Source organism: Onthophagus taurus, chromosome 1 (assembly GCF_036711975.1).
Source record: "Onthophagus taurus isolate NC chromosome 1, IU_Otau_3.0, whole genome shotgun sequence".
Lineage (NCBI taxonomy): Eukaryota > Metazoa > Arthropoda > Insecta > Coleoptera > Scarabaeidae > Onthophagus > Onthophagus taurus.
The window spans coordinates 5,936,706-5,952,743 of record NC_091966.1 but is presented as its reverse complement, the minus strand read 5'-3'; the positions used below and the strand labels follow the sequence as shown (position 1 = coordinate 5,952,743).

At 31.8% G+C, this 16,038-nt stretch overlaps 2 protein-coding genes and 1 long non-coding RNA gene across 3 annotated transcripts; 2 read left to right on the top strand and 1 right to left on the bottom strand.

Annotated features, from left to right (window-relative positions):
• Positions 1–1,444: 1,444 nt before the first annotated feature.
• LOC111414776 (uncharacterized) lies at positions 1,445–7,601 on the top strand. The gene is made up of 3 exons (XR_002706302.2): positions 1,445–1,510; positions 1,641–1,811; positions 5,457–7,601. It is a non-coding gene; the product is annotated as an uncharacterized lncRNA (long non-coding RNA).
• Positions 7,602–7,919: 318 nt separating this feature from the next.
• On the bottom strand, positions 7,920–13,654 carry LOC111414775 (coilin). Its single transcript, XM_023046220.2, has 4 exons — positions 13,251–13,654; positions 11,923–13,195; positions 11,760–11,865; positions 7,920–8,212 (listed from the first exon to the last, which is right to left on the bottom strand). The coding sequence occupies exons 1-4, from the start codon at positions 13,469–13,471 to the stop codon at positions 8,076–8,078; spliced, it is 1,737 nt and encodes a 578-aa protein (XP_022901988.2). The 5' UTR covers positions 13,472–13,654; the 3' UTR covers positions 7,920–8,075.
• Positions 13,655–13,835: 181 nt separating this feature from the next.
• On the top strand, positions 13,836–14,950 carry LOC111414771 (U6 snRNA phosphodiesterase 1). Its single transcript, XM_023046214.2, has 5 exons — positions 13,836–14,057; positions 14,110–14,240; positions 14,297–14,468; positions 14,519–14,678; positions 14,739–14,950. The coding sequence occupies exons 1-5, from the start codon at positions 13,924–13,926 to the stop codon at positions 14,928–14,930; spliced, it is 789 nt and encodes a 262-aa protein (XP_022901982.2). The 5' UTR covers positions 13,836–13,923; the 3' UTR covers positions 14,931–14,950.
• The last annotated feature ends 1,088 nt before the right edge of the window (positions 14,951–16,038 follow it).

Genomic DNA, 16,038 nt, shown 5'->3' with positions numbered 1-16,038 from the left:
ACTGCGCGTTAAACATTAAACATTAACCACATAATATACGCAGTTTAACAATTAACCGTGACCATTTCAATGTTTCAGAACGGCCAGACGTTCCGTCACGTCAATGATTTAGGATCGCTTTTATCGAGTTGCAGGACTGATTTCACCCGCGGGGAGGTTAGATTCGCGACGCAAAATGCCCCCCGCGTCGAAACCCGAAATCCGAGCAACGCACACTCGGGCCTAATGCTCATCATTATTGCAACGTTCGGACTCGAAGCTTAAATCGACTGGCGTTTGGCCTACCTGGTTTATTAATTTCTGGATTTCAACGGCTCAATAATTATTTTCTTTTTTATTACTTGATATAAAAATAATAAGTTAAATATATCTAAACTTAACGTGAAAAAAAGTTGCACCCATTAGCTAATGACTTAATTAATAGCTAAATTAATTCTAAAACATGCTTAATTAAATCCAGGTCCTAATCAAATACGCCTTAACAATATACTGGTACTGATTCCCCACCAAAACGGATGTGGTCTAAAAAAGTCGTTCAAATTTCCCATGTTTCATCCGAACTCGCAAAATAAAACCCCAACAGCCCTAACGGCAGCGTCCGCCCCGGCTCAGCCCCTAAATCAAACACTATTAAAATTAACGTGGTCGTGAACGCGCGGACTCACTTTTTTTGTGTTGCTCGCGCTCCGTTCTCTCTCTCTTAGTTTTATTTTTTTTTGGGAGCGCGCCCCGGTGGCGTACGATCGCCGGAGGCAACCTTGTGTCGTTCGTGGCCGATCTCTCGCGGGGTATTCGTTCACTGATTAAGCCAGGCCTGGAAATTGCTCGAGGCTCTGTTTATTATTAGTACAGTTAACGCACCCAACTCACTGTTTGCTAATCACAGATGCTATGTAGTTGATCAACTAAAACCAAGATAAACTAAGAAATAAATTAAGTAAAAACTAGAGTAACTAAATTAACTAATACAATAAAAGCTCCATATAACGGAATTCGGATATAACGAACAAAATATTTTTAAGTCTATAGTATATTTAACTACAGTAGAACACCGATTCGTACTCCACAGCACAGAATAAAAACAGAACTTTACTAACATAACTTATTGTTAGAACATATTGTACTTATTTTCCAAGTTTGGTCGGAAAATGGCCCCTCTTACTGGACATTACTAAGTTTTAATAATAAATTGATTTTTATTAAATTGAAAAGTTTAAATATTCAAATATAATTGTCGAATAATATCTCAGGGTCAAAAGCAGGTTCTGACAACACTATCCAGACGGTCCAGACAAACACGTGAAACTTAAGGTGAAATGTTGTCGACAAAATTAACAGAATTTACTGAACATAAGAAACAAATTCTCTAAATTAGTTGATACGAAGCAATATTTATCAACTCGGATATTGTTACGGTTTTTAAAACTCGTGAAAAATTAAATTAATTAGGGAAATAATCTAACCTCAAAATTTTATAGTGAACTTATCAAGAAAACTTTTCATATTGAAGGTAAGACGAGTTTTTTTTTTAAATTTTTGAATCAACAAAACAATAAATTATTAAAAAAAAATAACTTAGCCAGTTTGTTTTTATGAAAACTTCGGAGGTCAAACTCAGGATAATATTTTCTTCGTGACAGGAACAGTTGGATTCAGGATTGGGAACCAATCTTTCTCTTCACCGGAAGAGTGATTTAGCCAGGAACGGAACCAATTGATTTCTTCGATGGTTGTGAACAGGAACGGATTTTTCAAATACGGGACCAAATTAGTTTCTTCGATAGGAACAGGATCGATTGTTTTCTTCAGTGGTAGGACAGGAACGGATATCTTTTTTTTTTACACTCGTTAAACGTTGATTTAATCTATTTTTTGGAGAGCAAAAAAAATGCGTGTGTTTCTTCACACAACAGAAACCACCATTGTTGTTGATAAATTCCGTTTTTCAAATGTTAAATTTTCAAATAACGTCTCCTGATTGGTTAAATTCATCGGTTTGAAATTTGTACGTTAGTTTTTCCAATGTTACCAACCTTGACATTTGAAATATCTCTAATTCAATTTGTCAAATTATTATTTAAAAAATTTAAAATTATTTATAATTATGCATGATATTTCGTAATTTTGATGCTCTTTTAAATCACTTTTCAAATATCTATTCATTTTCTTCTGATTTCAACGATAAATTTTCCAATATGTTCAAATTAATTTTGTAAATTTTCATCTAAATTTCGTTATTCCATACAAATATTGATTATTTTCTTTGTCAACTAAGTTAAGGTTATCGTTTTCAATAGGTTTGAACCAGGTAGATAAAGATTTAAATAAATAATTTTGAAAAATTTAAATTGAGGTTATCTGATCGATAATTTTTAAAATTACTTCGTATCGACTTTACAAGTGATATCTTAGGATTAGAACATTAAAGAACAATAAAATGTATCGAAATTCACTAGTGTAGAGTAGCTAACATTATTTTACAATTGTTCATAAACTCCTCTACGATCAATACGACAATCAAAAATGACCAAATTATCTGTAATCGGTTATGATTACAATATTTATGTATTCTACGTAAGTTATTCTTTCAAAAAGTCTGTCATTTTGGTATGAGTTGCATTGCATTGCACATTTCGCAGCTTCTTCAGCTTCCCGGTTCGTTACTCGCTTGACTAATATCATGTTATCAATTTCTTCGTCTCCACTCTGATTTTCGGATGAATAAGGCTGCGTTGTACTAGGTTGACCCAAAATCTCCTTCAACTATATCGTCATTGTTTTAGTTGTTTCTTCCTCACCAGATGCTAAGACAATGCTTTCATCTTCCTCCAGTGTCATGATATTGTAAAAAGCTTTTTAATACTCGTATCTTTCAGTGCACTCCAAGCATTTTCCACTTTGAAAATTTGATCAAAATTTCATCAGGTCAACTGCATCCAACAAATTCATCGTTAATTCTTTCCGGTAAATGCGTTTCATTGTCTCAATGACACCCTGATCCATTGGTTATGCAATTGATGTAACATTAGGTGGAAAGAAAAGAACAAAGAAATTTCCATCGGCAGACCTTAGAATTGCTTCATTGGGTGAGAGCGAGAATTGTCCAGAAGAAGAAGGGCCTTTTGAGGCAACTTTTCCTTCTTCAAATACTACTTTACTTCGAGAATAAACTTCTTATGAAACCAACCTTAGAATATGCCACAAGTTATTCAAGCAGCTTCTTAGTTGTAGTAATGAACTGGGAGAGTGTATATTCATATTTTTAAAAGCACGTGAGTTTTTTGACTCCTATCACAGTCAGTTTCAGTTTATAGGCACCAGACGCATTGGCACAACACAACACATCACTGGTATACGGCATTACAAGTAATGCTAGTGAAAACGCAAATTTTATTTATTGTACTATAAAACTTGAAACGAACAAAGTAACAAAAGCTATGCTGACACCATCCATAGGGTATATGGATACTTCATCATCGGAATCGTTATATTCTTGTTCAACTATATCATCATCATTTCTACTTTCTCCTTCGACTTTCCCATTTTCTACATTTTCATTTGTACTTTTGGCCATATATTAAACATCTGTTATGGCTAAATTTTTACCATGAGCTAATCATAACTGATGTGAGCTATCTATGTCTTCATTTATTTTGAAACCAAAAGTTGCTAACTGTTCTTCAACTAATGATAAACATTTTTCGGCTGGTACTGAACCAATTATACGTCCTAACCTGATATTCTTAAATAATCCTTCATTAGAGTCCACATTAATATTAATGTATCGACGGTTACGAAGTGAAGTTCACTCATCGAATGTTATACTGAATCATGTACCTTTAGACTTTAAACTACATATTTCTATACTACATATTTAGAAGTTATTTTATCTTTAATTTTCTCAGAGTGGACGTGAACCGCATTCCGTATTGTGGTTGAAGTTTTTGGAATGTTTGCGAATCCTCTTGCTCGTAAACCTTCTCTGATGTCTTGAGAGATAATAAAGATAAGAAATGAGTTTTTGAAATAGCTGGTAATCACTTTTGATTTCTTGGAAATAATTTGACTATCAGTGTCGCTGGTAGTGGGTTCACATCTTTTCTTCACTTCAATTGTTTTCAAATGGGTATGAAAACCACTAGTTGATCCACCAATACACTTTATTTCCCTCAAACATTTTTTTACATTCAGCAATCTGTCCATTGACCTCTCTTAGGAAATGATACCCCATGTTTCATCAACCCCATGTTTCTATGATCGATAAATCGTTTTTTATCCATAACCAGCTAATTAAAATAATTTAAATAATAAAATATTATTTATTGTAACTTTACTTACTTTATGAGTTGCAAGCACTACCACTACCCCAGAAACCCTCTAGCGCTTTATCCACTAGTAATTCATCAATATCTGCAGAATCGTAGTATCATTAAATCCTTCTCTGCCTATTTAATGACCTAACGCTGTTATGTTAGAATATTAAACCGTATTGGAAGGCGCATGAGCTTTATTTTTTACACATTCTAACCAAAGGGATCTCCAACATGCGTTCAAAGTTGACGATTGGACGACGGAGAGTGCTAATCCAGCATTTTTGATGCATCATTTAGAAAATTTCTTTCATACATCAATAATTGTTGAATTTTTATCATTCATTAATTGATCCAAAATGTATCGAAATGTTTGCTTTACATAATACTTTACTTAATAATGGTTGTATCAACAAAACCTTAAATTCAACGCCTTTATCGTTCATATAGAGCCGAACCAAAGCTTTTTTATTAGATGTCCAGTAAACTGGTAAAGTGTCTAAATTTACACCTTTCATGAACCGTGGTTTTAGCTACGTATGATCTACTTGGCATACATTTCCATAAAATACCTATTTTATCCGCATCAAATACTTAATCCAGATTTTCAATTATTTTAGCTAATTTTGCACAAAATTTTTTAGCTACCAGATCATCTGCAGATCCAATTTCATCCTTAATCTTTATAGAATACAGGGCGTGTCTTTTTAAAAAACACCTGTATTTGTAGAAAATTCAAGTTTGGTTCTTTTCTGGGCTGACGTTTATCGTTCTATTTCTTTAATCTGGTTGTAGATTCTTAATGCCATCTGCTAGATAGTATAGAGATAAGTTGACGCAAAAACTTATATTCGTTTTTGAGACATATCCTCCATCCATATTACCAGAGCTTTTTCCATTTCCAGCTTTACAACGTCTCTTGAGTATGATGCTGTATTATAACTTAATTTTGTTCTAGCAATAAGACATTTTCTAATCACTGTCTCCACTAGCTAGACTATCCAAAATATTTATATAAATCATCGTTTATCGTTTAGGACAATTTGTATTAAATAAATTTTAATATATACTCACTTTAAACATTAAAACGAAACTGCAGGGATATATCGAGATTTTACTGTATTAAGAATTCCATTTCTTTTCTAGATTATACACCTCTCCTTAGAAGTCCCCGTGGAGAATATGTGGATATCTTTTTTTTTCTTACTTTTGTGACTTGATTCCCAGTGGAAAATCTGTCAAGACGTGCTCAAAAGTACTCAAAACGTACTCAAAAGCGGTCGACCGGCGAAAATATAAGTAGATCTCGGGTCCATTTGGCAAAGAGAGAAACGTTGACGGAGGCGGCAAAAACGAAAGCTAAAGCAAAAGAGGGCTCCCCGTAATCGGAGACTTGGGGGCTTGCTTCCGGAGAGCGTTCGGGGAGATGGGGTGGTTCAAGGCGACGGCAGCGGCCTGAAGGTGAATAATGCAAGCGGTCGCATCGGTATTCGGACGGAGGAGAAGAAGAACCGGCTGGAGGCCATGCATATTGCATGCCATCTTTCGGCTTTCACTCACTCGTCGAGTTAAACTTCTTAATAGGCGCTTCATCGCCTCTTTAACTTTCGAATAGAACCAATCTAAACCTTTAAACATCTATTTTTCTTAATTTTCTTTTTTGTTACGGTTTCATCGACATCATAGTGTTCATCTAGATACACAAATATTAAAAAAATTACAATAATATATTATTTAAGTAGAATACCATCGTGTTTTAGTAAATATATTTACCCTCTTATGGGTAATTTCAATTCTCCTACTGTGTGGCCATAACGCGTCTCCATTGTGTTGGTGCACACGTTCGGGATGGGTAGGGGAGCGGGGAAAAAGAATTCTTCCGAGGGCGGTAGTAAAGAAAGATGGTTTACGAGTGGCGCGGACCGAGGCGTAATGTTCTCCTTTAATAAGCGAAACCGGCTCGAGTAATAACTTAAGCGGGCGCGTGGCCCCTTTACGGCCGACTTCTTCGCGCCTCAGACTCCACCAACACCGTCGACGTCAGTGAACAATGCCCTGCTTTTAATGCCCATAACTTTACGAATGGATAAGGGCCGTGCCCCAACCGAATTGCCCCATAAAATACTATGCTTTTTCTTTTTCCTCTATCTATTCTATTTTTCTTTTGCATCCCTTCAGAATCATTACATTCAACCTGTTGTTATATTCTAATAATCCATGTAGGTTAAGATTAAATAAGTGCTTAAGTAAAGGTAATAGTCACGTGAATCACGTAAAGTCCTATTAGCGTCGTTTTGTGGTAAATAACGACGTTATTAAGGAAAGAATCGGTAGAATCAATCTTGTTAATAAGAAGTAGAGCCCAGAAGAAACCAATTTGTTAACTAAGACACCCTAAGAGACGTATTTCTTTATTAAAACGTTCAAGTGTAACTCGACCGAAAGTGTTGGTTTGGGTATCTCGAGGGTGTTTTGTACGAAATTTAAACGCGTCCACAGATAAATTTTAAATTTCCGCGGACGTGCCTTTTGCAGATGGCGATCTGCGGGGCACCACATCAAAAATTTAAGCGCTCGGAGGCGTCCCGAGCCTCCCGATTGCCCTGATATACGACTTTTCGATATGAGTTATGGGCCTCAGGCGGCCGAAGGCGACGACTTGCCAAAGATCGACATCAAATATGCAACTTGAACCATGTATGTATGTATGTACGGACGAATTTCGAATAGGAAGATCTCTAACCAGCAATCCCAAAAGATGTCTCAAAACCATTTCAAATTCGGATTCAAAATGTATTTTCTTTGTTAATTAATTAACGAATATCTTCGATCGGTTTATAAATCTAGGTTGACATGCACTTTAGTGAAGATGTTAAGATTTCGAGTGTAGAAGCTGTCGCAGTACAGTGACGGATTCCTAATCACTCTGTTTCGGTTGTCTAGGTGTCAGATATCCTAGCGGGTTACGTTTTGGCATCGGGCGGCCCTACTCTTGAATAAAAGAGTAGCCGGTTGCCGGGTGTTAAAAGCCGTTCCCGTCAATTATTAACCTTGGTTGCTTGACCCGCGATGCCGCCCGATTGAGCCACCCCCGAAGCCGCTCAAATATTTAATTGGTGCGCCACTCAACCGGGCTCTGATTTGCCCTGTCAAAAAGTCCTTCGAGGAAACAACCACTACCTTACCCACATCGAATTAGTTACATCACAAATCTATTCAAATGTAAAATTAAAATATTTATATTATATATAATTAAAATCAAATATGCAAAATAAAATTAAATACATTCTTCACTTACAGCGTGATAATTATTGGAGTAATCCAAAATTATTATCAAAATATTTCAAATAACTTTCTTTTCCAAAATTTTTTCGATTCTCATTGCGGCATCTTTTAAAAAAGATTCACATCCTTAATTAAAGTCGATATTACAGGAATCGAATATTCTTATTTACACACATTTTCATTTATAGATGGCGATAAAATCTTCAGTCCTTTAAAACAATAATAATAATTAACATTAAAAATGAGTAACGGCGGATCTTTTAATTTCAAGGATTTCAAAGGGACTTTCAAATGTGTACAGATGCGACTACTTTTGTCCTAACATTTAATTAACTAGTTTATTAAATGAATAATTTACATGCAGAAAATGTATACATAACTATGTATTAATAGATTCGCAACGTATTTTGCGCAGATAAACCTTTTTTATCATAAATATATTCGTATATTATAGATAATCAAATGAATAATATCTGAAATTTAAGTGGCATGTTTAGAAATTAATCGAGCACATAATAAATGTCTCTTTTCGTATTTTCGCGTTGTTTCTGTAACATCGATAAATTCATCGCCTTCACATAAAGATTCTGCTGCAGTCTTAGCTTCTTCCAAACCACCTAAAACATCACGAAAGTATTACTAAAGACCAGAATTACATATTAATTTTTTAAATTAATAAATACTAAAATTAGCAACATTAATTAAGTTGTAACATTTCGCATTCATAATATTGGTATATCATAACATAAGGTCGTGAATGTGGAGTACTTAATATCAATGTGTGGAAAAAAAAAAAAGAACACATCATAACTGAATTTAAGCATAATAAGTAATATAATATTAACTTTTAATATTTGGTTTGATAATTATTGGATTTCTTGTCCACACTTAATCTCCTTGGCATGGATTTCACAAGATTTTTTGATATATATAGAGAGATTTACGGCGATTTTTCCCTTAAGGTTTTTTTGGATCCTCTTGGGTTTAAATGGTCCTTGGTATGCCCATTCTGTAACGGTGTTTCCACATACTCTATAAGATTAAGATCTGGGAAATGCGATGAATGATACACAGGTTATCCCCCTATAACTTTGTGTAAATTCTTTTTCGTATTTGTAAACCGGAAACTCCAGGGATGTTGCAACAGTTGTTCTAGATGTCGTCTAGAACTAACGCACATAGAAATCTATAGGGCGGCAAACAACATTGTGGGAGAGCCGCGGAAATCTAGTTGGTGCAGTTCGACAAAATTAAAATAATGAAAACTATACGACTCGATGATGAGATGTTATTGCCAAAAGAGTGCAGGAAATTAACTTAGTGGAGAAGTTAATACTAGTTAATACTGACAACTAAATGCATTCAGGTATTATATGTCTAAATTGAGAACAGAAGTACAGACACGCTATATATATAGATATAATCTATAATATAATCTAATATATATAGATATAATATCGCATCCATATAATGGATGCGATATAATTGTATCAGTTAGTACGAAACGCTGGAAAAAAAAAGTGTTTGAAGTTGTCGAAATGCAAAGTGAAGATTTTTATGAATTTTCATCTTTATTAAAAGGCCCCTTTGCCCAGTTGCTTCTAAAATTACAACAACTGAAGAAAAATTTGTATGGAAAGAAACTAAATGGCTTCGATTCCAGCAATTTGATTCCAAGAAAATTTACATCACGAAATCTCTGAATGATACATCTTTTCAAATAGTGAATTTTGAACGTCGAACTTGTACAGAAAAAAAATTTAAATTAATACCTTGTTATAAAGGACTAATACCTATAAGCCAAAGTAAAAAAAAAAGATTTACTTTCTCTCTTGCCCTTTATCCATACACAATTTCATGATTTTTGCAAAAACTTACCAATTGATAATGTGCCAAATATTGATCCAGATATCGAAGAAAGTGAGAATGAGGATGTAGATTTATAAAATATCTATGCAATATTTTAATTAAATAACATTACTTTTGACGTTTTTGTTAACAACAAATTTATTTGAATTTTTTTATTGTATAACATAATATAAGATATATTAATAACAGCAATCGGCTATTTTTTCAATATCTTGCATTTATTGACAAAGAAGTCATATGTATTATAATTTGTTCGACCAAAAGTCGTAAGTCAATCAAAATTCAAAAAGTGTTGGGTCAAAATTATTTATATTTTAATACTTACTTTTATATATTTTCCTTAGAAATGTTATAAAGTCAAATATTTGATAACAATCTCTTAAAGCAAAAAAATATATAATTCAATTCTTACAATTTTTTAAATGAATTAAAAATTAAAAAAATAGTCGTTGTACAAGATTCTGAAGTAAAACTTACATCTTATAGCTTTAAAATCCAATTTGTTCAACTTCTGAACATTATTGATTATCGTCACCGACTAAATTTTACAAATGAAATGCTTCAACGTCACCCAACGTTCGAAAACTGACGCTACTGGGCCAACGAAAATTCAAGACAGAAACATGAACGATCATTACATAGTCAAAAAGTTATTGTGTTGCCATGTCTGATGAAGGCATCATTGGACCTTATTGTTTTGAACCCCAGCGAGGACGAGCACTTACGGTAAACTGGGAACGGTATTGCGACACGCTAAGAAACTTTTTGGTTCCACATCTGCAGGAGTTTTAAGGTTTCGATTTGGACACATGATTAAACAAGATGGAGCCACTTACGACCATTCAAACCAATCACTTGAGGATGTCAGTCAACATTTCCTGGGAAATGTAACATCTCATCTTCTTATACCTCCAATTAAAGCACAATATCCGCACTGAAATGGCTAATTTACGTGTTCGGTTTGAGGAGTGCTAGCAGTGCCAGATTCAACATTTGTACAACATAATCTTTGCACTCATTTGGCTCTTTGTTATTGAATTTATAAAACCCTTTCTGAGATTTCTGGTTACTAAGGTGTAGGTGCATGCTTGATACATCAGGTTTATTGCAATTCAATATGAACCAACATAGAGACTTAGTCGGATATGGATCAGATTCAAGAAAACAAAAGGTTAAACATGATGGCAAAACGTTACCTTCCAATACATTTTAATAATCCTACTTCAAAAACTATTTCATACTTTACAGATTGCAATAGATACCATTTGGTGCTTTTATTTCTGATATGTAGAACGTCTGAAATGTTGTTTAGAATTTCGACATGAATTGAAAGGTGTTCCATTAAAGAAAACTTAACTTTGTTTCGTCATCACTTTTTAACTGACCCTGTATACTTAATTTGTTTTTATTGTAACGGATTTTAAAAAACCAAGGCTTTTAAAAGGCTTTTCCAGCTATCTTACTTTAGGAGATAACCGACCGTTTTCATATGTATGAAGCGATCATATTCAGGGTAATTCAAATTCTACCCCCACCATTGGCATCTCAGAAACCATAAGAGATACAGAAATGGTTGAGCTCATCATTTTTCAACAAAGGTTTTGGATGTAGCCGTTTTCGTTTTTAAAATATGGCCGAAAAACAAAAAAATTACTTTTTCGCTTTCATGAATATGAAAAAACATTCCTAAGGCAACTTTTTATGAAAAATGTCATGACACAACTAAAAATTAAATGGAAATCTTAGGGCACAAGTTGCAGCCTCCTAATAAGATATTCGTTTTTTTTTTTTGAATAATTCAATGTTTTTTTAAATGAAATACATGTTAATTTAATGTGTGACATATCATTGAAATCAGAATTAATTATCCTATTTTTTGGTGTCAAAATCAAACGTGGCGTTGATAAGAAAAAATAAACCTGATGATAGTTTCACGAAAACGAAACGTTGCAGAAAATTTCTAGTTGTGTCATGACATTTTTCATAAAAAGTTGCCTTAAGAATGTTTTTTCAGATTCACAAAAAAACGAAAAATAAAGAAGTTATAGGCAAAAAACGAAAAAGTAATTTTTTTGTTTTTCGGCCATATTTTAAAAACTAAAACGGCTAGATCCAAAAACTTAGTTGCAAAATGATGAGCTGTAAGATACGCAACTTTGCCCCGATTTAACCATTTCTGTATCTCTTATGGTTTCTGAGATCCCAATGGTGGTTTCAAATTTGAATTACCTCTATATCATTATATATAAAAAGTTGTAATAACTTATTTCTGATATAAATTCAAAACTTTCTTACCTATAACATTAATAACAACGTCTTTACCATCATTATTAACACCCATAATTTTCCCAATAATATAATTAGTCATATCAGGAATAAGAAAATCTCCTAATTTTAATAACTACAAAAAAAAACAAGTAATAATTTAAATTTATTAACTTAATCCAAATTTGTTTACCTTAAATGCAATAACATTTCCTTCTTGTAAACTTTCCTCTTGCAACAAAGGATACTTTTCAATCATTTCAGGAAGGAGTTCTAACAATTCCATTTCTGTTTTTATAATCGCTTGATCATTAATTTGATCATGTTTACCCATTTCAATTTCGTTTTCATTTGGAACATACTCCACATCATCATTTTCAGAGACTTTAGTACTCAAATCAACAACAATAACTTGTTCACTTTCTTCATATTTGTTCGATTGATTGCCAACATTTTTCAAATTCTTCATATTTCCATCATCATCAAATTTAATATGAATGCTTGGTGAAGGTTTAGGTAAATTGATTTTAAAATTAAAATTTGTTTTAAAATTTGTTTTCTCTTCTGGTTGAACATTCTTTAATTTCCTTTTACGGGTTCTAACTCTTTTACGTTTCACTACATTTTCTTGGATGATGCTAGATATAGATAGACATTCAGTTGTATCTGATATTGTTGAATTTTCAACTTCCATTACTTCAACATTCACAGAATTATCAGTTATTTCAATTAACTCCTGTGGTATAACAATGTCTTGTATAATATTAACTTTTGTATCTTTTTGATTGGAATCTTTTAATGTATTAATATCATTTTCTTCTTTACCAGTTGTTTTAATTGAATCTGTTGAAGGTTCAATAGATTCAAATCCGCTTGTTTCTTTTGATGTACAAACAACAATATTTTTGATTACATTTTGTTGTTGTGGTAATTTTGTGGAAATTAATTTTAATGAATCATTAGGTTTTACAAAAAGTTTGTGATTTTTCATAACATCAGAAATATTAACAGTTTCTGGTGCAATGTCTTTTTCATTTTCCTGGGATTGATTTAGATTTATTACATCAGTGTGTTTTTCAAAATATTCAACTTTATCCTTAACAGAATTATGAGTACCATTCTCATCAACATCATCATCCACTTTCCCACCATCTATTTTTGTTGTTAAATTTGTTCTCTTCAAAGTTTTATTTCTTTTACTTGTTTTCTTTGTTACGTTCTCATCATTATTGGGTTGTTCATTATTTTCTATCGGAGTACTCCCCCAAAGACGTTCATTTGAAACAGTAAAAGAATTTTTTAATTTTTTGTTAGGATACACTTTCTCTTTATTCTTTTTTCTTCGTTTATTCTTTCCATTTTCAATTGCTTCATTTTCACTCGAACTATTATTGTTTTCTTCTAATTGTTGTTGTGGGCAAGGCTTTTTTGTAACTGTATTCGAATTTTGTGGTAAAGGAGCAACCCTAACAATAAAACATTATATAAAAACGTCAAAAATATTAATTTTATCACACTTACGAAATGCAATCGTTAACATTTAATATTTGAATACTTTCCGTGCCAGGTAAAAACTGCTTCTCAGCCATCAAATAAAAATTGTTCAAGTTAAACGTTTTAGCGATGTGCTCTTGTAAATCATTAATCGTTTCCATCCTGTTTAAATTAACGAACATTCGACAAAACCGGCGGTGATCGTTGAAAAATTCAACCAAATTTACAGTTATTTTAAATCCATTCATTTTGCCTTAATTTTATTAGGAAAATATTGTCTATAATTTAACGAAAATATCAAAAAACACTTATATACGGGTAAATACGGACTTATATTATATTTATACTTATACAAAAACTAATAAATGCAATTAAAAAACATTTTGACCTAACGCAAATGTAGGTTATGTTTCAATTTTTATAGGTTATGTTAAACAAAAAAATACAAAGTAACGGAACTAAAAAAGATTTTTAAAGCCCAAAATTAAAATTCAATTCATCAAATTTAAGAAATTAATTAATACTTGATTTGTCTTTATTAATATTTATTTATTTACTAATAAATTAATTGGTTGCAAATGAAAATGTTTAAATTACAGAAATCTGTATTTTAACCTAACTTTAATTTGACATTTATAAAAACTAAAAACTTAAATTTTCTCATTATATTAATAATAATGTTTTAATTTTTAGTTGCACCATGGAAACTCATAAAGGTGCGTTGTCATTATTACAAGATTATGGTGATAATTCATCAGATGAAGAAGTTCCTTTTGGTAGAGTGTCCACAAAACGTAGTTATAAAGAGGATGAAGAAAATGAATCTACAAAGAAGTAGGTGTTTTAGACCACAAAATGCTTCTTAATCAAACATTATTAATTTTAGGTTATTTTTACCATCAATAATTAGTACTAAGGAAATCGATAATCATCTTGATGATCCATCTATTCATGATGGTAGAATTCGTTCGTTTCCACATGAACGAGATTCTTGGGCTACTTATGTTTATATTTCTTGTATGTTTAATTACCTTGTTATTAACCAGATACTGATTAATTTTTTTAATAATTAGGTGAACCAAATGAAGGTATTCAACACATAATAAAATTAATTGATGAACATATACCCGATATTAAATCAACAAGTGATTTTCATATAAGTTTAACTAAAGTTGTTGTGTTAAGATATCATTGGATTGAATCATTTGTAACAACCTTAAAAGACAATTTGGGCTTAATGAAACGGTAAATTTGAGTTATATGTGGAAATATTATAATTCAAAACAAGATTTTAGTTTTTTAATAATGTTTGATTCATTGGAAGTTTATTGTAATGAAGATCGAACAAGAACCTTTATAGGATTTGTAGTTAAAACAGGATATGATACCTTAGCAAAATTGGTTGAAATTTTAGATAAATGTTTAAATGAATTTAGATTACCTAAATTTTATGAGGCAAGATTATTTTTTGAATTTATTAACCTTTTAAGTAATCATATTAGTTTTTTATTTTAGGAAAAAAAGTTTCATATGAGTATAGCATGGTGTCTTGGAGATCAAGAAGAAAACATCAAACAGATTTTACCTGAATTAAATGATCAATTATTAAGTGTAATGAGTGATTATCCCGAAGATTATTGGTATATTATAGTCGATAGATTGGAATGTAAGATTGGAAATAAATATTTTAGTTTTGGGACATCTTAATACATTTTTTTGATGATTAAGTTGTTTTTTTTAACTTTAAAACCAACTGCTTCATAAAAATATATACAGTAATCAAAATTTAATATTCATTAATTAATATTTGAACACCCAAAATTAGAAAATCATGGATTACTCAAGAATGGTAGCTTATGATAGTACAAATTTCAAATATTTTTGGTGATTTACTTATACAACTGTACGCGAAAGAGCATTTTATTAATTTTTGTGTAAATAACTGCTGTTATACAAGATTTTTAATCGTTTTTTGTTCCCATTTTGATTGTTTTTTCAAAAAACTTCAAATTCAGTTGAATTATTATGAAAATTGTTGAAATTATATCGTCAAATCCCTAAGCATCTTACTCTAAGTGGTATGGTACTGGCTACAACACTCTTGAACAGCTCTTAGGTATACGTGTTAAACTTCAACGGCGCGAAATTTTATTAAAAAGTTGGTTTTAAAAGTCAAAATGCCAAAATAAGCATTTTAATTTCTGGAAAATGGTAATTATCACAGATGAGACTAAACTCAATATAAAAATATCAACTGGACGAGTAAGAATTTGGCGAGAGGAAAACAAGAGCCTATATCTACATAATTTGATATGTACAGGATGGTTCAAATTCGATGTCCGAATAGGCTATCTCGAAAACTACACTCAGGTGCAAAAAAAACGCAATAAGCTAATATTTGGTAAAGTTTGAAATGTGATAACTTTTTTATTTTTCGTTCAATTTTCATGATTTTTTCAACAAACTGTAGATAAAAATGTCTAATTTCATTTTCAATATCCAGCCTTTTGTTAAATGCTGGTCATTTAGTCGGTATACAGGTTAATTGCAACGTCGTTCTAGGATCCTAATTTTAAAACACCCTGTTGAATAATTTAGTGGATAAATGGTTTCAAAATTATAATTTTTGTTAAGAACCATTTGTTCCCTACATTTTGTTTATTTGGTTCATGTCTCTAAGTGCATTCGTTCATTTTTAAGAGCAAAATGAATTTGTCACTAACAATTTACTTAAGATACCAATAATATAATAAAAAAATTAAATGGCACTTTTGTCGTGGTAGTTTTTACATTGTTTGTTGAATTTTTATTATGT

Coding starts and splice junctions, on each gene's coding strand:
- LOC111414775 (XM_023046220.2), bottom strand. CDS start 13,471: ATGAATGGATTTAAAATAACTGTAAATTTGGTTGAATTTTTCAACGAT. Junction 11,866..11,922: donor GAAATGTTATTGCATTTAAG/GTAAACAAATTT, acceptor TTTTTTTTGTAG/TTATTAAAATTAGGAGATTT. Junction 8,213..11,759: donor CGTTGTTATTAATGTTATAG/GTAAGAAAGTTT, acceptor GTGATGTTTTAG/GTGGTTTGGAAGAAGCTAAG.
- LOC111414771 (XM_023046214.2), top strand. CDS start 13,924: ATGGAAACTCATAAAGGTGCGTTGTCATTATTACAAGATTATGGTGAT. Junction 14,469..14,518: donor AATTTGGGCTTAATGAAACG/GTAAATTTGAGT, acceptor ACAAGATTTTAG/TTTTTTAATAATGTTTGATT. Junction 14,679..14,738: donor GATTACCTAAATTTTATGAG/GCAAGATTATTT, acceptor TTTTTATTTTAG/GAAAAAAAGTTTCATATGAG.